Source organism: Mustela erminea, chromosome 5 (assembly GCF_009829155.1).
Source record: "Mustela erminea isolate mMusErm1 chromosome 5, mMusErm1.Pri, whole genome shotgun sequence".
In the NCBI taxonomy this organism is placed as follows: domain Eukaryota; kingdom Metazoa; phylum Chordata; class Mammalia; order Carnivora; family Mustelidae; genus Mustela; species Mustela erminea.
This window is the reverse complement of record NC_045618.1, coordinates 85152400-85175108: the sequence shown is the minus strand read 5'-3', so window position 1 is coordinate 85175108 and position 22709 is coordinate 85152400. Positions and strand designations below refer to the sequence as shown.

The following is a 22709-nucleotide window of genomic DNA, read 5'->3' as shown; positions in this document are numbered from 1 at the left end:
TCTAGTAGGTTATATGAGAGCTGAGAGCTATAGTGTTCTTTACGCTAGTTTGTATACAAGAGTGTTGGAACATTAATTTCATCCTAAGGGATATAAAATAAACAATTTCAGCTTGAGGTCTTAAAAAAGGTGAAATAAGAAAAGTTCAACTTAACTTTGGTGGTAAATGTTGATCAAAGTTTAGATGTTGATCATTTATAATATGAATATTATCATCTAACATTGTTACCCCATAAAAAGCTAATAGAATAATTGATGTTTGTAGCTTTTTATATTATATTTGTTTTTTAAAGATTTTATTTATTTATTTGACAGAGAGAAAGAGAGCACAAGCAGGGGGAGAGGGATAGGGAGAAACAGGCTCCCCACAAACCAGGCGAACCCTGGTATGGGACTCGATGCCAGGACTCTGGGATTATGACCCGAGCCGAAGGCAGTGGCTCAACCAACCGAGCCACCCAGGCGTCCCACTTTTTGTATTATGTTTAAGCCTTTGGAGGATCTGTTTTGAATGGGACAACAAGAGATAGAGGTGCCTCTAGAGTTTCAAGATAATCTAAATATTTAGAGCAAGGTAATCAAGAATATCCTTAATGTGGGAAAGAAATGGGGTTTCTGCTTTATGAATGTTTGAGAAAGAATATATATTAAAATTCTCCATTCTTTCAATTATTTTTCAGCATAGCAAATTAATTGTGGTAGGCATTTTCCCAGTTTAGTTTCAGGGATTACTATAGTTTCTTGAGGAAGCAAGTAAGAAATAAGAATTCTACTTACATTCCACCTTCCTCAGGATGTCTCTTTTATTCTAGAAATTAATCACATTAGTAAAACTTGGCTTTTTTTTTAACTTGAGGAAGATACTCATATTTGAATAATTTAGGTAAGATATGTGAGAACTGTTTGTTTAGGTTGGTAATTTCATTATTTATAAATTCATGCTTTATGGTTAAATCCTTAAGCTATGAAAAAATCCTTTAACTTTATCAATTTGAAATTAGATAACATATTAATAAAGCTCAAAGAGGAGATAGGAAAGAAAGGATAAGAAAAAGAAAGAGGAAGATCAATCTAGTGTGAGAGGTGGTAAATTCTTAACTTTTTTTTTTTAATATTTTATTTATTTATTTGACAGAGAGAGATCACAAGTAGGCGGAGAGGCAGGCAGAGAGAGAGGAAGGGAAGCAGACTCCCTGCCGAGCAGAGAGCCCGATGCGGGGCTAGATCCCAGGACCCTGGGATCATAACCTGAGCCAAAGGCAGAGGCTGAACTCACTAAGCCACCCAGGCACCCCCTTCTTAACTTTTTAAAGAATTCTGTCTTTTTAAAGAATTATGATTTTATTTTCTATGTTGCTGAGTACTAGTTTGAATATTTAGCTTTTAACAGAAAACCTTGAATTTAATTTTTTGGGAAAGGCATGAAGTTGGGAACAAGCTTATAAAACAATATCATCTTCCTAGCATTTTTCTTCTACATTGCATACCTCAGCTAATGAAACTTTCTAAAAATTGGTATATAAAAAGTTGACATTGTGAATTTTAATATACTTAAGTTATTAGTGAAAAAGAGGTTAAGAACAGTGGTGGAGGTTTGTTTATTTATTTTGCATATGGTATTTATGTACAGCTTTTTTTTTCTTCTTTTTTACTAGCATAGGGAGAGTTATAGGGTGGGAGTTCTTGTATTGTTTTATCTCCGGGAAAAACCTACATAGCATGGTCACATGGATTACTATGTAGTGGCAGTTAACAATATGAAATTTCCCAGTGTAATAATTGATCATATGACTCTGCCATTATTTCATATTAGTAAAATCCTAATCCTAACTTCTTGAGGAATTTATTTGTGCTAGCATGATGGAACATAAAAGAGAAACAAGATGTTTCTGCCCTTGAGAGTTTTATAATCTAAAGAAGCAGCAAGACAATTAAAAGAAAAATGGAATCAGTTATATGCACTCTTTTTCATCCTTATTTAGGTACTATATAAAAATGTGAAAATGTGAACATCCATTTAACAGTTGGTGGGAGGGGCTCATGGGTGGCTCATTCGTTAAGCGTCTGCCTTCAGCTCAGGTCATGAGCCCAGGGTCCTGGGATCGAGTGCAGCGTCAGGCTCCCTGCTCAGCAGAAAGACTGCTTCTCCCTCTCCCACTCCCCCTGCTTGTTTTCCCTCTCTTGCTGTGTCTCTCTCTGTCAAATAAATAAATTTTAAAATAATAATAATAATAATAGATCAATAAAAGTAGGTGGGATAAAAATTGGACTTTGGGCTACTATTGATTTAATTTTCTTAAAGCACACTCTTTGATCAAAACCTTTAATGTTTCACCAACCTTTGAGTTAAAAATCATTCATACTGACTTTCAAGGTTCCAAAGGCTCTTTACAGTTTGGCTTTTTCTTCCACCCTTCCACATTGGCCTGTATGCAGCCTTATTTCTTGCACTTACTAATAAGAATGTCCTCTTGAGTTGAGTTATCCAGGAAGATTTCTTCAAGATCTTTGAACTAGCAGTTTTTGTTGCCTACTTCCTTAGAGATCCTGCTCAGACCAGAGCTTTTCTTGAAGCCTTATATCAAAAAACCATGGCAAATAGAAAACACAAATGAGAGGGTGGAAATAAATCAAATGGACTGTATTACTGTATTAATTTCCTACTTTGCTAATATTTCTTTTTAGCTTTGCTTGAAGAGCCTTTGACCGACCCTTTCATTTTTTCCCTCTCCCATTGAGTTATTGCTCTCAATTATTTTTGGAGGTTCTTAAGCTTTTTCAAACTGCTTGGTTACTTATATTTTCAAAACATTTATTTCTTAGGGGCGCCTGGGTGGCTCAGAGGGTTAAGCCTCTGCCTTTAGCTCGGGTCATGGTCTCAGGATCCTGGGATCGAGTCCCGCGTCGGGCTCTCTGCGCAGTGGGGAACCTGCTTCTCCCCTCTCTCTGCCTGCCTCTCTACTTACTTGTGATCTCTCTGTCAAATTAAAAAAATACATATTTAAAAAAAAAACAAAAAACATTTATTTCTTAAATATGTTTTAAGATATCCTGTGTCTAATTCGAATCTCTCAAGTCTTTATGGGTCTGATTCTGCCAGCTCTTGCCTGTAGTGTTTTGTTTCCACATGTGCATTGTGAGTGTGACTGTTAACTCTCATTCCTCAGAACTTGATCTATGGAAATTTCTTCAGAGAGAATTTGCAAAGATTTGTACTTGTTCCTGTCATTCACCTGAGGTCACTACCAACCTGGACCACTTTGAAAATCTTATGTTTTTTCAAGTTTTAAACTGTTTAATGCATTGCTTATAGTTACATGTTCTCGGGTAGATTTATTTTCCCTTTCCACCCAACTTCAAGGTCCAGATAAGCTGATTTCCTCACTACTTCTTTTCCTCATGGTACCCTTTTCCACCCTGATGCTTGAGGATATAGCTTTGGAGTTCTAGCTTTCCAGAAAGGATTTAACACATTGGGTGAGCCCTAGATTTCATGTCCTGTCTCTCTCATCCTGCCCGAGAAATAGGAGCTCAAGACTTACTAGTGTTTGGCAGGTCTGCTCTTTTCTGACTTCAACTCCTGTGTTCTCCCAGCTATATACAAAATTTCTTAAAGATAGGGACCATAGAATAGACTTCTCCTATCTTCTAAATAGTGGCACACGGGAGGAACAGTATAATGTAGGAATAATGGTTAACAGTAACAGTATTTACTCCATGACCGGCATTTTACTTGTCTTGTGTATATTACCCCACTTAATCTTCCCAACCGCCCTCAGAGGTAGATGGTATATACATATTACTGTTGGGGAACCTGAGGCACAGAGGAGTTAAGTAACTTGACCGAGCTCACTCACATAGGGGAGCTAGTACTTACCCCAAGGCAGATGGACTCCAGAGCCTATATTCCCTTAACCATTAGGCTACTGCCCAAAAGGACTTTTTTTGAGGGTAATAGTAGGAAAGATATCATAATAGAAACAAACTATATATGAAGTCCTATATACCTTGTAGAATTTTGACATTATGTGCTAGTCCCTTCATAATTAAGTTTAATGTCAGGAAAACTAATGTGTCAGCAATAATTGAATATTAATTGAAGAGAGAAATCACATGCTAATGTAAAATGATAGGCCGGCTAGTTAATGCCATCTAACCAAATGACTTTTTTTTTAAGATTTTACTCATTCATTTGACAGAGAGCGAACAAGCAGGGGTAGCAGCAGGGAGAGGCAGAGGGAGAAACAGGCTCCCACCAAGCTGGGAGCCTAATGCAGGGCTCAATCCCAGGACCCCAAGATCATGATCCAAACTGAAAGCAGATGCTTAACCAACTGAGCCACCCAGGTGCCCCTAATCAAATGACTTTTAATAAATTTTTTAGTCCAGAAGACAAAAGAATGATGTTATTAATGAAAGGATGTTTCAAATGTTCTTATGTAGAAATTGGTACTGAAAGTTCTTTTGGGAAACGTGGGATATTAGTATTTTTTAATTTACCTCATTTAAAAAAAAATTTTCTTAGAGATAGAAGACAATAAAGTTGGCTTTTCTACATAATTGATATTTTTAATAATAGCTTTATTGAGATGTAGTTCACATAAGCAAAATTCATCCTTTTAAGAAGTATATAATTTAGTGGGTTTTAGTATATTCACAGTTGTACAACCATTCACCACGATCTAATTTCAGAAAATTTTCATCAGCCCCCCCCAAAAAAATCATATATGATTGATACTTAACTAAGAGAGCAGTCCATCTTTTTTTTTTTTTTTAAGATTTTATTTATTTATTTGAAAGATCACAAGTAGGCAGAGAGGCAGGCAGAGAGGGGGAAGCAGGATCCCTGCCGAGCAGAGAGCCCAATGCAGGGCTCGACCCCAGGACCCTGAGATCATAACCTGAGCTGAAGGCAGAGGCTTTAACCCACTGGGCCACCCAGGCATCCCAGAGCAGTCCATCCTTTATCCAAAAAGAGGAAGCAATATTCTTGACTCAAATGGATAGTAAATGGCTTGTAATCATATTTAGCTAGTAAGTCAGGTCAGACAAGTTTGAGAACATATTGCCTAAGTTATTTTTCTTTTTTTAACAGTTGGAATCCCGAAGTTTTGAGTTAGGATTTAAGTAATTTCTTATGTCACAAATAAGATGTGGCTCAGCAAATATTTTCTTTAACATGCGGTTTCATTTTTAATATCAACATGATCTTTTTGTTAAGTTTTAGAACTTTAATATCTAACCTGTTTAAAATACCAAGAAAATAACTCTAGGAGATATCTGAAGGTTTGTCTAGAAACTTAAATCACTTTACTTTGTCATTTAAGATGCCAGTGACAGTGGACGTTCTTACAAAACAGTCCTGGACCGTTGGAGAGAGTCTCTCCTTGCTTCTGCTAGTCTGTCCCAAGTCTTTCTTCATCTCTCCACCTTGGATCGTAGTGTGATATGGTCTAAATCTATATTGAATGCTCGTTGCAAGATATGCCGAAAGAAGGGTGATGCTGAAAACATGGTACTCTGCGATGGTTGTGATCGGGGTCATCACACCTATTGTGTTCGACCAAAGCTCAAGGTAGTTTTTTCCTCTTCTGTGCCTTAGATTAGATTAGAATTGAGTGATTGATTTTTGAGTGACAGATGACTAATGATCATTTCTGTGACTTGTCAGACTGTGCCTGAAGGCGACTGGTTTTGTCCAGAGTGTCGACCAAAGCAACGTTCTAGAAGACTCTCATCTAGACAGAGACCATCCTTGGAAAGTGATGAAGAGATGGAAGATGGTATGGAAGACGAGGACGATGAAGTTGATGATGATGATGAAGAGGGTCAAAGTGAGGAGGAGGAGTATGAGATAGAACAAGATGAAGATGATTCTCACGAAGAGGAAGAAGTCAGGTAAGTCCTAACATGCAACAAAGTGAGAGTTTGCGAGTCATAGCTAAATAACAGTCTCTTGACTACTCAAATACAAATGGAATGATTGGGGCCCATAACTTTTTTAAAACTGGTGTGTAATATGGTGGCCTGAAGTTTTCCTTGCTTTAGTATTCTAAGAATTTAAAGTTATTCCTAAGGGAGTGTAGTACCTATGTGAGTTTAGCCAGGTCATAAAATCAAATATGAGCTCACGTTTGGACAGGAATACCAATCCAGACCTGCTGAGTTTGATTTTTACTTAATTTTATGCCTAAAGCAGCAAGTAAGCGTCCCAAAGGATTTTCATGATATAAAGATGAATGCAGCTTCCCAGTGCCTCTCTTGCTTTCTCAAGGAGTTATCTTCAAATATTGGTGGTCTTGGCATTTATAGAGAGAGTGACAGAAAGGCCAGGAAGCACATGGTATTCTTCTACTCCTTCCACATTAGCCCCCAGAAACAACTTCTATACCACCATATAACCAGGTGTTCTGCAACTTAGCAAGCTGTGTCACCCAGGCCAAATGAATGGGGTGGAGTGGGGGCCTGGTCATTCCTGCTATGGCAGCACTAGAGCTTTCTCCCCCTTGTTTGCCCCAAGACCTCCCCACCTTTTTAACATTTGAACCCCATTCATGTGGAATCAGGAAAGTGGATGTAAAACAAGGGCAGCTTTGGACTGAGAAAGTACAGAAAGGCCAGTCTGCGGAGGATAGGTAGAGAGAGCTGCCCCATCTAATGTAAGCAAGTTGTTACTTTTTACTAGCTCCACCTAGTAGGAGCCGACATCCCTATAGATGATAAGGGCAGTATTTGTGTTAGACATAAAGATGATAATGAATTTAGAAAATACTTGGAAATATTTTAGGTAAACTGGAAGTCCAGATATGTGGGCAGATGGATAAAAAGAGGCTTAATGGGGTTGTTTCATCCTTGTCTACAACTTAAAGGCAATTGAAGGATGAACGTAGGGGTGCCTGGCTGGCTCAGTCAGTGGAGCATGTAACTTTTGATCTGAGGGTCATGAGTTCTAGCCCCATGTTGGGAATAGAGTTTACTAAAGTGTTGAACCTAGTTCTGTATTTTACCTTGACAATCAGAAAATGGCAAAGAGATTCTTAGCTTCATATTCAGGACAGGTTTAGGGCCTACTTTGACCAATCTGTGGGTTACCTCAGCATCCATGGTAATGAAAAGTGATAGTCTCCTGTAGCGTAAGGACACCAAAGAAATGTATGTAGAACTCACTGGCTGAATAGTAGAACAAGGGGAATAGACATAATCTTATGCACATTGTTTCTCTGTACAATAATTATGTTTTCTAACAATATTTACAGCCCACCAAAACGAGGAAGACCGCAAGTTAGATTGCCAATTAAAACAAGAGGGAGACTTAGCTCTTCTTTCTCAAGTCGTGGCCAACGACAAGATCCTGGAAGATATACTTCAAGGAGTCAGCAGAGTACACCCAAAACAACTGGTCCCTCTAAAACCACCAGTGGTAGAAGCCTTAGAAAGATAAAGTCTGCTCCTCCAACAGAAACTAAATCTTTAAGAATTGCTGGTCGTTCTACTCGCCAGAGTTACGGCCCACTGCAAGCAGATGTATTTGTGGAATTACTTAGTCCTCGTAGAAAACGCAGAGGCAGGAAGAGTGCTAATAGTACTCCAGAAAATAGTCCCAACTTCCCTAACTTCAGAGTCATTGCCACGAAGTCAGGTGACAAGTCAAGATCTCTAAATGTTACTCCAAAACTTTCTCTCCAAGATAGTGAATCCAAGAGAAGAGGAAGGAAAAGACAGTCTACAGGTATGAAGAAGTCTAATTTAAATTATTCTTACCTAAGAAAATAGAATCATTTGGGAAGACTGAGTGTTGAGATATTTTGCATCATTTCTTAAAGGCTGTCACTTTAGTAGACAAAGTGACTAGGGAGTAGTGTGGCCTGAGGCATAATATTCATTGAAAGGACAGCACTTTGGGGAATAATGTAAATGATACGAGTATTTTTCTAGTAAGGTAGTTGTGAGAAAGTTGCAGTGTCCTGTCTCTAATGGAGAGATTGACCAACATTTCAGTAGTGTCAGTAGAAGACGTTATAACACTTCATTCTCTTTTCCTCCTTTAAAATACACATACTCATCATCATCTAGACAAGCTACATTGGGTTATTTGGGAAGTTTCTGATAATTGTTGTTTATAGTAATCTTTATCCAAGCAATAATCTCTTTATGATCTCTTCAATTCTATTATTTCTTTCCTTTAATATCAGTAGTAATAAAACTTTGATAGTTCCAAAAAATGAAATTAGACATAAAAAATGATACTGTTCCTTGAACTATAGAGAGGTTGTATTGCATTATTCAAATACTTGAGAGGATTGAGGAGTTCATTGGTGAAAGAATGGAAGACAGTCTGTTATGCAATCACCAGATTGTGGGGATGGTGGAAAGGTATTGTATCAGGTAACTTGGCACCAAGATCTAATTTAGCTTTTCCTGTCCCATTATCTATCTGTTTTGCTTTTCCCCAATTCTGAACTTCAAGCTATTTGGAAACATAGTATACCTAAAACATTTGTATTCTAAAAAACTCTGCTAAGAAAAAAAAATTTTAATTGATTTATAAAATTACTAACCTGGTTCCAATGACAAAGGGGGAGAAGGAAATGTATGCATTTATATTTAAGCGGAGAATTTAAATACCTGAATTCATAGGATGAACTATGCTAATTCATACTCTTGAGATTTCATTATATATACCTTGAGTTTTGTGAGAAAGCATTTTGCTTTAACAAAGTCGCCATATAAAATTAAGATAATAGGGACACCTGGGTGGCTCAGTTGGTGGAGGGACTGACTCTTGACTTTGGCTCAGTTTGTGATTCCAGGGTCACAGGACTGAGGCCCACCTCAGGCTCCACACTCAGCCTGGGGTCTACTTGTCCCTCTGCCTCTGCTCCTCCCCGCCCCACAACTTGCTCCTCCCCCCCCAATAAATAGGGAGATTATCTTTAAGATAATCTTTTACTTCATTGTTGAGCATTACATTTCTATTATGCAGGATAATTTTAAAGAGGCCTACTTGCTAGATCTGAAGAGTTTGCTTTCCTAAGGATGTGTTTCAGGAAATTCTGGAGAATTGCTTGCTTGCTTATTATAGTTGAAAAAATATTTTTAATAGAATAGGCAAAAAATAAACTTTATATCCTAGGAATTTTCTTTCATATTACAGTAGGTTAATAAATAAAACATGTTTAATTAATAATAAATAAATAATAATAAATAAAACATGTTTAATTAATAAAACATGTTTCTAACATGTTCCCAATAAATGTTTAATTAATTTGGAAATTTTATGATCAAAAAGGAGATAGTGAGGCACCTGGCTGGCTCAGTCGGTAGAGCATGCAACTCTTGATCTTGGGGTTGTAAGTTTGAGACCCACATTGGGTGTAAAGATGACTTAAAAATAAAATCTTTAGGGGTGCCTGGCTGGCTCCATTGGAAGAGCTTGCGACTCTTCATCGCAAGGTCATGAGTTCAAGCCCACATTGGATGTAAAGATTACTTAAATAAAAACCTCTTTAAAAAATTAATAATCATAAAAAATAATAAAATAAAATAAAGTTTTTTTTAAAACAGGAAAGAGTGAATATTTGGTTCAGATTTTCATGTTTCAGAATGTAAGTTAGGGATGCCTGGGTGGCTCAGTTGGTTAAGCAGCTGCCTTCGGCTCAGGTCATGATCCCAGCATCCTGGGATCGAGTCCCACATCGGGCTCCTTGCTCAGCAGGGAGCCTGCTTCTCCCTCTGCCTCTGCCTGCCATTCTGTCTGCCTGTGCTCGCTCTCTCCCCCTCTCTCTCTGATAAATAAATAAAATCTTAAAAAAAAAAAAAAAAAAAAGAATGTAAGTTAGTTTATTTCAGCATATATAGAATATCAGTTTTCTGTTTGCATTTATGTTGCGTTTATATACCCATTAAGCCTGTAGTGATCAAATATTTTGCTTTGTCATCACCTAAAATTAATTATTTATTTAGAATCCTCTCCTCTGACCCTGAATCGAAGGAGTTCTGGTCGACAAGGAGGTGTCCATGAATTGTCTGCTTTTGAACAGCTCGTTGTGGAACTGGTACGCCATGATGATAGCTGGCCTTTTCTGAAACTCGTTTCCAAAATCCAGGTAATATTATTACACTTGATCAAATGTAGTCATGTATATATGATCTGATTTAGTCTGCATGGCAACTTTGAGGTAGCCAAAACACCCATTAGTCACTATTTACTTTGTTTTTTAAACACTTGGAAAGTTAGTTTCCACACTGAAAAAAAGGCCACTAGAGAGCATGCTCTCCTTAGTCCCCTCTAACCCTGTGACCAGTTCTCATGTATGGTGACAGTATGTTGACATGGCTCCAATGTGTTTATTCTGTGTAAGGAGTATGAGTAGATTTAATTCAACTGTGTACTATTCTTGGTATTTCTGTAATGTAAAACAGCTGTTCTCAATGTTCGGTATACACCAGAATCACCTGGGCGGTGGGGGACTTCTTAAAACACAGATTACTGGGCCTCACCCCAGAGTTCTTAATTCGCTAGGTCTGAGATGTTGCTAATGCTGAGATCTCACTGTGTAAGAACACTGATGTGAAAGGTAGGTACTCGTAGAAACAGAGATGGCCTCACACTAAGGCATTTGAGATGGTGCTGGAGTTATTGATACATGTGGGGCATGTCATGAGCTGCAGCAGATGGGACAGTGTGATAGTGCTGTAATAGAAATTCTTTTTTTTTTAATAGAATCAGATTAGTTTATTTTTTTAATATTTTTTAAAACATTTTAACTTATTTTTTTAATTTTAATTTTTTTTCATTATGTTCAATTAGCCAGCATACAGTACATCCTTAGTTTTTTGTTTCTTTTTTAAAGATTTTATTTATTTATTTGACAGAAAGAGAGATCACAAGTAGGCAGAGAGGCAGGCAGATAGGAGGAAGCAGGCTCCCTGCGGAGCAGAGAGCCAGATGTGGGGCTCGATCTCCAGACCCCGGGATCATGACCTGAGCTGAAGGCAGAGGCTTAACCCATTGAGCCACCTAGGTGCCCCATTACATCCTTAGTTTTTGATGTAGTGTTCAATGATTCGTTAGTTGCGTAGAACACCCAGTGCTCATTACAACCCGTGCCCTCCTTAGTACCCATCACCCAGTTCACCACTCCCCCAGTAATAGAAGTTCTCATGGACTTCAAGAAGTACAGAAGAAAAGGAGGTTGATTTGAGCATCTCGGAGGGTGGGAATAGCAGGAATGTGAAAGTTTTTAATGGAAACTGTTTGGTCTGGTCATTAAAGATAGGTGAAATTTCAACAGTGAGAAATGGAATAAGGACATTTCATGAAAAGGGCGTGATAAGTTAAAGACCCAGAGGTGAGAATATGGGAAATGATGGGTAGTTTGAATGGAATAAAAGGTGAGTTAGAGAGGCACAAGTAGATTATAAAGGGTCTCACTTGTCAGGTGTGTTAGGTGAAGGTTTCTGAATGAAAAGTGACACCTTCCAAATTCTACTTTGAGATTTCTAGAGGAAGGATTGGGGCGCCTGGGTGGCTCAGTTAAGCATATGCCTTCAGCTCAGGTCATGATTCCAGGGTCCTAGGATGGAGCCCCACATCAGGCTCCCTGCTCAGCAGGAGGCTTGCTTCTCCCTCTCCCACTTCCCCCTGCTTGTGTTCCCTCTCTCACTGTGTCTCTCTCTGTCAAATAATAAAATATATTTTTTTTAAATGTGAAGGATTAATTACCATTGGATAGCATCCTGCAAAATTAAATCTCCATTTGACTTTTATTTTTCCTGAGTAGTAGTTGTGCTGAACTAAGTTTTGTTACATACATTTTATTATTTATTACAAATGCAATAATGCTCATTAAGTAACTTTATAGATACATATATGTATCTCTTGGAGAGAAATAGAGAGCACACAAGAAAAATCATAAGCTTTTTCTTTTCACAATAAGCTGTCATTTTTTTATAGTATCAAATAAGCTTCTATAACATTATAGTGACTGAAACATATTAAGGGTTTTAATGGAATAATAGTATTCAAAAATTAATATTCAGTTGATATTAAGTGCAGAACCTTCACATATTTGACCTCTTATCTCTGATAAATTTCCTTTCTTTCTTTCTTTGTTTCTTTCTTTTTTTTTTTTTTAATTAACATATAATATATTATTTGCTTCAGGGGTACAGGTCTGTGAATCCTCAGTCTTACACAATTCCCACCACTCACCATAACACATTCTGATAAATTTTCTATACAAGAGACAAGAGATATGTTTGAATTATTTTACAGGTCCCAGACTATTATGACATCATCAAAAAGCCCATTGCCTTAAATATAATTCGTGAAAAAGTGAACAAATGTGAATATAAATTAGCATGTAAGTAATTTATGTTCTTCTCTGATAATTATTTTTGTTTAAAGAGGTAACAGCTGTTTTCTTGTGATTTAAATGATGTATATTAATGTGATTATGTAGATGGGATCCGAAGAGGTCTCTAAAATGCTGTCTGTGTAGATGAAGGAAGAGATAGCGATTTGAATGAGTTAGATATTTTGTAGAATCTGACTTAATAGAAGTCCTGAGTAATTATGTAACATTCCTAATTACATAATTGCATAGTTTCTGTAGAACAATGTTAAAGCATTCGTAGTTAAACAGTTTTGAGCTTTAGATCTGCTACCTTGTTTCAGAGGCTTCAATTTCTAAAGAAAAAAGTGGGCTTACATTTTCTTAATGACATTTCCGTATATCATATAAACAAACAATTAGGTTTATAAATTATGTACTTTTATTCTAATTTCATTTGGTTTTTTCTTTCTAGCGGAATTTATCGATGATATTGAGTTAATGTTTTCAAACTGCTTTGAGTACAATCCTCGTAACACAAGTGAAGCAAAAGCTGGAACTAGGCTTCAAGCATTTTTTCATATTCAGGCTCAAAAACTTGGACTCCATGTCACTCCTGGGAACGTGGATCAAGTTAGCACACCACCAGCTGCAAAAAAGTCACGAATCTAATTTTGTCCTTCTAAAGGATGTATTTGAGGAAAACAAATTGTTCATGAAAATGGAACATTAAATCATGCTCTAAAGCAGACATATATATATAAAGCAATAACAACTGATTGACCACACTGAAGTGTGGCCTGCACTATATTCTCAATTTTAATATTAAGCACTCAGGAGAATGTAGGAAAGATTTCCTTTGCTACAGTTTTGTTCAGTATCTAATAAGTTTAATAGATGTATTGGATACAGTACTGGTTTACAGAGGTTTTTGTACATTTTGAGATCATTCATGTGTCCCAATATCTTTGAAAATATTTTTTCACCTGTGATTTATTTTGTCCTTGATTTTTTTTTTTAGAAGTGATATGAAGGAAGATTTGTCTGTATACAGAAGATTTATCTGTATACAGACAAATCTTCTGTATACAGATAAATCTTCTATTATAGCACAGTTTAGAAAAGTGTATATGTCTAAGAATTGTTTAATGACACATTCTTTCAACACTACACATGAATGAATCGAATTTTATATCCTTGCAGTGCTGTACCAGTGCTGGCCGGAGGTATTAAGTCTGAGTTTATTAACTAGATATTTATTTAGCATTCAAAATAATTTGTGAATTTGTTTTGTATTTATAAAATTTGTACCTGGAAAATGTTCTTTAATTTTTTTAAACATTTTACTGTGTTTTTGTTTTATTTCTCTAACTTCCTTCATGATCAATCAGTAAAAGGTAACACCCTCCCTCTTCCCTGACAGTTCTTCCAGTTTTATAGAACTGTATTACAAGTTTCTATGTACAACTTTTTAAATGTACAAATAAAATAATACGTGTTTTTCAAGTATTCTGAATCTAGAATTTTTACAAATCAGAATTGTACTATTAAATATGATACATACCGACCATAGGAACTAATTTATTGTACCTGAGTCTCCATGGCAGTGGGATTTGCATCTTTTGGGGCCCAAACACTTGGAGGAGTAAGATTCCTCCCATTAAGAACAGTAACAGCCTGTGACAGGGATTCTCAGTAAACGAAAGAAAGGAGGTTTGGAATATGCCTACCTGCTTAAAAAAACACCACTCAGACATTTTTAAATAAAATAGTTCTATTTCTTAGGTGTGGAAGATATACAGGGGCCCCAGTTTTATAGGAGTAGCTCTTCCTCTTTAGGATGCAGAAGGCAATGTCTTCCCCAGGACTTTTTGGGAGGCAATAGAGTCATCCCTCTATTTGTTCATCTAAATCTTGACAATACCATATTCTCATTTAATTAGGTTTGTTTATTCGGTAGTTCCCCTCTTTCAGGTCTTTCTCTTACGTCTTTGAGATGATCAACTCTCTGGATTCTTTGCAGGAATATGTTCACAACTGTAACTTTTGGTAAGTTTGTAATTACTTCATATGCCAATAACCAAATGTCTTAGAAAATTTTACTTTGGGAGCACAAGGGTCACTTAGTCATTAAGGATCTGCCTTCGGCTCAGGTCATGATCCCAAGGGATTGAGCCCTGCCTCAGGCTCTCTGCTCAGCAAAGAGCCTGCTTCTCCCTCTCCCTCTGCCGGCTGCTCTGCCTACTTGTGCTCTCTCTCCATCTCTCTAATAAATAAATAAAATCTTAAAAAAGAAACAACAACCTGAAAACCCTGACTGTTACGTATAAAGCAACTTAAGACTGAAAGTTGGAGAGGAGGCAGACTGTCTGGAGACCTTGGAATCTGAGGAAAGAGTGATGAGTTCCCTGGGTTTTCTTTTTGGCTCATATATCCAGAAGATGCTGAAGAAGCCGGCAACTAGAAATTCTAAACGGCACAAACAAACAAAAGGCCACAACAAAAGCTTTTCCTAGCAAAAGGAACAGCCTCATAAGACAAAACATTTAGACAATAGCCACTCCATTTCAGCCAGATACCACAAAAACTGGCCTTACCCACACACCCAGCAAAAATCAAGTGGGGGCCCTAGACTTCCACCCTAATAAGGATAAAATGAGGTGCCCCAGCACGCCCACTGGAGTGGTGCGAGCAGAGACTTAGTAGGAAGCCTGGACTTTGATCCCTACCAGTCAGGAGTGACATATTTGTTCTGCTCCCCCAACAGTGTCTGTGCAGGAGGTGCCTAGAGTCACACCACTGGCCAGAAATGGGAACCCCATTTCTGCTGCCATAAGTGGCTGAGTGGGAAACTTGGATTTCTACTGCATCTGGCAATTACAAGGCAGTTCCCAGGCTTTCCCTGCCAGTGGGATCAGAGAAAGCCCACGAAGAAGGAAGATTTAAATAAGGTCCAGAGTCTTATAATACAAAAATGTCCATGTTTTAGTTGAAAATTACACCACAAACCTAGAAGGTCTCAAACTGAATGAAAAAAAGAAAGATCCCAACACCAAGAAGACATGTTAGAATTCTGTGACAAAGGCTTTTATTTATTTATTTATTTATTTTTAATGATTTCATTTATTTACTTGACAAATCACAGAGAGGCAGGCAGAGAGAGGAGGAAGCAGGCTCCCTGCTGAGCAGAGAGCCCAATGCAGGGCTCGATCCGAGGACCCTGAGATCATGACCAGAGCTGGAAGGCAGAGGCCTAACCCACTGAGCCAGCCAGGTGCCCCAGTGAAAAAGATTTTAAAGCATCCATGATAGGGGCGCCTGGCTGGCTCAGTCAGTTAAGCGTCTGACTCTTGGTTTCCACTCAGTTCATGATTTCCTGGTGAGGAGGTTGAGCTTGGTGCGAGGCCCAAGTTGCGCTCTGTCCCCATCAGAAGTCTGCTTCCCCCTCTTCCCTCTCTCTCCCTATATTCTCTCTGTCTCTGAAATAAATAAATCTAAAAAAACAAAAAAAAATAAGGCAGCCATGACAAAAATGCTTCCGTGAGCAATTACAAACACACCTGAAACAAACAGACTTTCAGTTTTCTACTGCTGCTGTAACAAATTACCACAAACCAAACAGCTTGGATGATGCAAGCTTGTTGTAGGTTAGAAGTCTGACACAGGCCAAAAAAAAGGTTTTCAGAGAACTGCTTTTCTTTCTGATGTCTCTAGGGAAGAATCCGTTTCCGTGCACCTCCCAGCTCCTACCCACATTCCTTGGCTCAGGGTCCTCTTCATCTGCCAATCTACCAACATAACATTTCTCTGTGCATTTCTTCAATAATCACATCTTTCTCTAGCCACTGCCAGGGAATTTTCTCTGATTTTAAGGAGACCCATTTGAGTAGATTATGTCTGCCCAGACAACTCGGGAAAATCTCCCCATTCAAGTGCTTCAATTAATGACATTTTAGAAGTCTCTTTTGCCATTTAAAGTAACATATTCATAGGGATTCCAGGGATTGGGACATGGAGAACTTTGGAGAAGGAACAGAAAAGAAAAAAAAAAAAGATAGTCATATACCCTAACAGATCAATAATTATATGCAATTTTAAATAATCTATACCGATTAAAAAATAGAACAACAAAAACAAAAGAAATTGGCTAGGGCTGGGAGGGAGAGAGGAAAAGAGGGTTAGGGGGCTGAATGAAGCACAGAGTCTTTTTTAAGGTTTTTTTTTTTTTTTTTTTTTTTTAATTGCAGTGTTCCAGAATTCATTGTTTATGCACCACACCCAGTGCTCCATGCAATACGTGCCCTCCATAACACCCACCACCAGGCTCATCCAACTCCCCACCCGCTCCTCTCCAAAACCCTCAGTTTGTTTCTCAGAGTCCATAGTCTCTCATGGTTCGTCTCCCCCTGCAGGTTCCCCCAACTCACTTCACTCCATCTCCCCATGTCCTCCATGTTATTCCTTATGCTCCACAAGTAAGAGAAACCATGTAATTGACACTCTCTACTTATTTCACTCAGCATAATCTCCTCCAGTCCCATCCATGTTGATACATGCTTTCTGATAGAGGCATAATACTCCATTGTATACATGGACCACATATTCTTTATCCATTTGTCTTTTGAAGGGCATCTTGGTTCTTTCCACGGTTTGGCAACTGTGGCCATTGCTGCTATGAACATTGGGGTACAGATGGCCCTTTTTTTCACTACATCTGTATCTTTAGGGTAAACACCCAGTAGTGAAGCACAGAGACTTTTTAGGGCAGTGAAACTATTCTGTATGATTCTGTAATGGTGGCTACATTTCATTATAGATTTGTTAAAACCCATAGAATGTACAACACAAAGAATGAATCCTAATGTAAATTATGGGCTTCGGTTAATAATGTATCAATATTGGTTTATCAGTTATAACAAATGTAGCACACTAATGGAAGATGTTACTAAGAGGGAAAACTAGGGATGGGGGTTAGAAAGTATATGAGAACTCTGTATTTTCTGCTGTAGTTTTATGTAAACCTAAAAGAGTTCAAATAAATAGTTCACTAATTAAAGAGAGATTGACAAAATGGATTAAGACACATGAGCAAATTATATGCGATCTACAAGAAACTCACTTCAAATTTATATAGGTAGCTTGAAGGTAAAAGGATGGAAAAAGATAAGGTATGCAAACATTGATTACAGAAAATCAGGAGTGGCTATATATATATATATATATATATATCCCTATCAGGTCAAACAGACTTAAGAACAATTAAGGTTGCCAAAGATAGGAAGGGACATTACATGATAATAAAGGGATCAATACACCAAGAATGGTAATTCTACATGTGTATACATTTAGGGAAGCAAAACATGTGGAACGAAATCTGATAGAACTGAAAAGAGAAGTAGACAAATCCACAGTTACAGGTGGAGACTTACCTCCTCTCTCAACAGCTGATAGAACAACTAGGCAGAAAACCAGCAAGTAGATAACACGAAACACCAGTGATCAATAGGATCCCCTCACATTCATGGAACCCCCCACCAACAACAGTGGAATACATATTCTCTTCACATATTCCAAGATTGATCATATCCAGAGCCATAAGCCTCCATTTCAACTCAGCTTTTTTTTTTCTCTAAAGCCTAAACCAACTGTCAGAGCCTACAAAGTACTCTCTTTGTTTAACTTACTGGGGGCTGAACAATGCCATCTTGTAGGACAAAGATAAAGGGTCCACCAGTCCAGACCGTCCCTGGACAATTTCTTGGAGAGAAATGAGCAAAGTATGAATCAAAAGAACATCTGGAAATGTATCCTGTAAACGTAGAAAACAAGAGATCTATCTGCAACCACAGCAAGTTAGAAGTGGTTGGACTTGCTATGGCTACATCTGGTAGAACTAGAGAAAGTGTATTGAGAGTTCACATATGTTAGGAATCCCAGCAGATCAAAGACTCTTAGCTTGAACTCTTTTCTATTGGATCTAAAAACAACCACCACCGCCCCCACCCGAATGTGCATGTTACTTTGAAGGTAGGAATTCCAAGGGCAGCATCTTGAAGAGCTAACTTTTTGAGATGAAGCTTTAGCAAAAGTGTTTTACTTAGATAAATAATACAATTATCACATTTTTTTAAATGTTCTGACCTATGGCCAAAAAATAAATGGCCAAGAAGGGTCTAAAAAAATATTTTAATAAATGTAAAATACTCCTTTGTTTATTCCTATTTTGTAGAAGATAATGGGCCTCATTCTTCAAATTTAGGTCAAAAACTATGCTTCCACATAACCAAGGCAAACTGTCCTCATTGGTTTGGAAAGAACTTTCCTAGCATAAAAATTGTCATAGGACGCAGCCAACCGCACAAGCATTCCTTCTTGACCATCCTTGGATAGCCCAATAGAAGCCTGCTCTGTGGTGCTCTTCTATGGCGTTCTTTCAGAGTCACCCAGGGATTAGAAGCAAAGAGAAGAAAACTTTAAAATTATTTGAAGAATATATAGAATATATATTCTTAATATATATATTTTATATAATATATAAAATAGAATATATATTATATATAATATATATTTTTTAATCTTGATATAGAATATATATTTTATATCAAGATTAAAAAGGATCTCCTCTCTTTCTCTTTATATATATTATATATATACTTTTTATTATGGGCAAATTTTAACATATACAAATTAGATAGAATGAACTTCCATGTGGGACGCCTGGGTGGGTCAGTAGGTTCAGCAGTGACCCAGGGTCTTGGGATCGAGTCCCGCACTGGGCTCCTTGCTTAGCAGGGAGCCTGCTTCTCCCTCTGCCTGCCGTTCCCCCTGCTTGTGCTCTCTCTCTCTCTCTCTGACAAATAAATGCAAATAAATGAAACCTTAAAAAAAAAAAAAAGATGAACTTCCATGTACCTATTACTCAGCTTTGACCATTACCAACTTGTGGCCAACCTTGCTTTCTCTGTCTCCCATTCCTCATATTATTTTAAGGAAAATTAACTCATCACACTACCTCATCTGTAAATATTTCAGAATGTACATCTAAAAGGAAAGGGACCCTAAACAAAAATCACCTCAATATCATTATTACATTAAAAAGACTTTAATACTGATTCCTTGAGCTCATCAAATATCTACTGGGGAAGGATTTCTTGAAAGGAGAAAACATTGGGAAGAAGGAGGAGAAGGGGAAGGGGAGGAAGATGGGAGGGAGGGATGCAGGAAGGAAGGGACAAAGTAAACCATAAACACAAACGGCACAAACCTAAAGGAATAACTTGATACATTCTATCACATAATTTTTTTAACTTCTTAGGAAACACTATAAACAAAATGGAAAGATGGCCCAGAGAATGGGAGAAGATACCGGGAGGCCTGGGTGGCTGTTTTTGATTGGTCTCGAATTGGGGCAAAATTGTCTGTTGGGGAGGAAAGCACTGGAGTCCCTAATTAATTAGACTTTCAACATTTAAACCTAAGACATTGTGGTAATTAAACAAGTAACTAATAGCAGAATCACTGTAGGTTAGAATGTAGGTTGATTTTTAAATTAAATTTCATTTATTTATTTATTTTTATTAACATATCATATATCTCCAATGAAGACATACAAATGGCTAACAGACACATGAAAAAATGTTCATTATCATTAGCCATCAGGGAGATTCAAGTCAAAACCACACTGAGATACCACCTTACACCAGTTAGTTGCACCAGTTAACAAGACAGTAAACAAGTGTTGGAGAAAGTGTGGAAAAAGGGGAACCCTCTTACACTGTTGGTGGGAATGCAAGTTGGTGCAGCCACTTTGGAAAACTGTGGAGATTCCTTAAGAAATTAAAAATAGAGTTACCCTATGACCCTGCAATTGCACTACAGAGTATTTACCCCAAAGATACAGATGTAGTGAAAAGAAGGGCCATCTGTACCCCAATGTTAACAGCAGCCATGGCCACGGTTGCCAAACTGTGGAAAGAACCAAGATGCCCTTCAAAAGACAAATGGATAAAGAAGATGTGGTCCATATACACTATGGAGTATTATGCCTCCGTCAGAAAGGACGAATACCCAACTTTTGTAGCAACATGGACGGTACTGGAGGAGATTATGCTGAGTGAAATAAGTCAAGCAGAGAAAGTCAATTATCATATGGTCTCACTTATTTGTGGAGCATAACAAATAACATGGAGAACACGGGGAGATGGAGAGAAGTGAGTTGGGGGAAACCGGAGGGGGAGACGAACCATGAGAGACTGTGGACTCTGAGAAACAATCTGAAGGTTTTGGAGGAGCGGGGAGTGGGATGTTGGGTGAGCCTGGTGGTAGGTATTACGGAGGGCACGTATTGCATGGAGCACTGGGTGTGGTGCATAAACAATGAATTCTGGAACACCAAAAAGAAATGTAAAAAATAAATAAAATTAAATTTAAAAAACCATAATGTATCATCAGGTTTAGTGTATAGATTTTTTAACTATCATCTTTTATAATCAGTTCGTTTCTTGATAATCTTTTTTTTTTTAAGATTTTTATTTATTTATTTACTTATTTGACAGAGAGAAAGCACAGGCAGGGGGAGCAGCAGGCAGAGGGAGAGGGAGAAGCAGACTCCCCACTAAGCAGGGAGTTGGATGTAGGACTTGATCCCAAGACTCTGAGATCATGATCTGAGCCAAAGGCAGCCGCTTAGCCACTGAGCCACCCAGGCACCCTAACAATTTGCTCAGAGATATTAAAGCCTCCACACCACTCTCCCTATTTTAAACCTTGTAATAGCTTCCTGTAACAGTTGGAATAAAACCCAAAGATCCTTAACAGTAGAAGTTGCTAAATTTTCTGTTCAAGGTGCACTTAGTATCTCAGTACTTGTTTTCAAGGTGCTCTTAGGCCCAAAGAAATACCTAACAGTTCTGCTTGTTAAGTAGTTAAGTCCAAGCGAGTTAATAAATGTGTCCTAACAGCGCCTCCTGGGCGCTGCAGAACTTCCCAGACCTTCGAATCCGACAACCACCCAAATTTCCTGCTCTACACGGATTCTCTCGAGGGTGTAGCTTTTTATCACACCAACAGCAGAAAACTCATCCAAAGAAACAGCAGGATCTGAAGTTCAAAGTGAAAACCAGCTCGAGCTGATAAGTCCCCGCGCTGTCCGAGAGATGTCGCTGTGTTTCCCTTGAAACAGAAAGCGTCCGCAGCTCACCCCGGGGAGTTTGCTGGGGACAGCCGGGGGGGGGGGGGGGGGGGGGGGGGGGCTCAACCCAGGGTTTGGGACAGGTTTATAGCTCCTGCAATAGTTCGCCCCTAACCACTTCAGCCTCGTTTTGTTGTGCTCTCCTTCTTGTCTGCTATGCTGTCGCTTCACTGGCTTTTTTTTTCCCCCCCCAAAAGACCGAGCTGCTTTTTTCACGCTGCTGTCTTTTTTGGAATGTTCTTCAACATGAGAAACCCTCCTGAAGTCCCCTGCTGCTTTTCCAATATCCTATAAGCTGCATGAAAGCAGGGACCTTCTTTGTTTTCTTCACCTTACATCTGGCACCTAGCACAGTACTTGGCCCATAGTAGGAACTCAATACTTAAAAACATCAAAAAATCAAAACAAAACAAAATCTATTGATATTTTTAAAGAGTTAGTCTGTTTGTTTGTTTGTTTATGAGAGAGTGCACAAGCAGGGGGAGAAGTAGAGGGGTAAAGAGTCTCCAGCAAACTCCCCGCGCTGAGCCCCAGGTCCCCACAGCCTGAGATCATGACCTGAGCCAAAACCAAGGGCCCTCTGCTGAACCAGCTGAGCCACCCAGGTGTCCCTATTGATATATTTATTTAGAGATTAATTTTAAGACATGCAATCAAGGTATGACAGACAAGAGAAATTCCTTTCTTGCTGGTTCAATTTGTCAGTAAGCAGTTATAAATCTAAAAATTGATAGCATTTTTTAATGTGATTGCTAGCATACCTATAGTGGCATTCAAAAAAAAAAAATTGAAGGGAAAAATAATCTTTTCAACAAGTGGTGCTGGGACAACTTGATATCCACATGCAAAACAATGATACTATTTCATGATAGTAAGAAAGTAACCCAAAGGGTGCCTGGGTGGCTCAGTGGGTTAAGCCTCTGCCTTCGGCTCAGGTCATGATCTCAGGGTCCTGGGATCGAGCCCCGAGTCGGGCTCTCTGCTCAGCAGGGAGCCTGCTTCCTCCTCTCTCCTCTCTCTCTCTCTCTCTCTCTCTGCCTGCCTCTCTGCCTATTTGTGATCTCTCTCTCTGTCAAATAAATAAATAAAAATCTTAAAAAAATAAGAAAGTAACTCAAAATAGATCATAAATCTACATGTAAAGCTGGAATTACAAAACTCCTTGGGTAAAAATGGGAGAAAAT

General features: G+C 38.3%; 1 protein-coding gene across 2 annotated transcripts in view; it reads left to right on the top strand.

Annotated features, from left to right (window-relative positions):
- The window catches only part of BAZ1A (bromodomain adjacent to zinc finger domain 1A), a 92093-nt gene extending 78249 nt beyond the window's left edge, over nt 1-13844 (top strand). For both annotated transcript variants that reach the window (XM_032344020.1, XM_032344019.1), the window contains 6 exons: nt 5328-5575; nt 5672-5898; nt 7257-7729; nt 9964-10106; nt 12278-12365; nt 12811-13844. In XM_032344020.1, coding sequence (XP_032199911.1) covers nt 5328-5575; nt 5672-5898; nt 7257-7729; nt 9964-10106; nt 12278-12365; nt 12811-13007 — 1376 coding nt within the window. In that variant the 3' untranslated portion in view covers nt 13008-13844. The remainder of the gene's footprint in view (nt 1-5327; nt 5576-5671; nt 5899-7256; nt 7730-9963; nt 10107-12277; nt 12366-12810) is intronic.
- The last annotated feature ends 8865 nt before the right edge of the window (nt 13845-22709 follow it).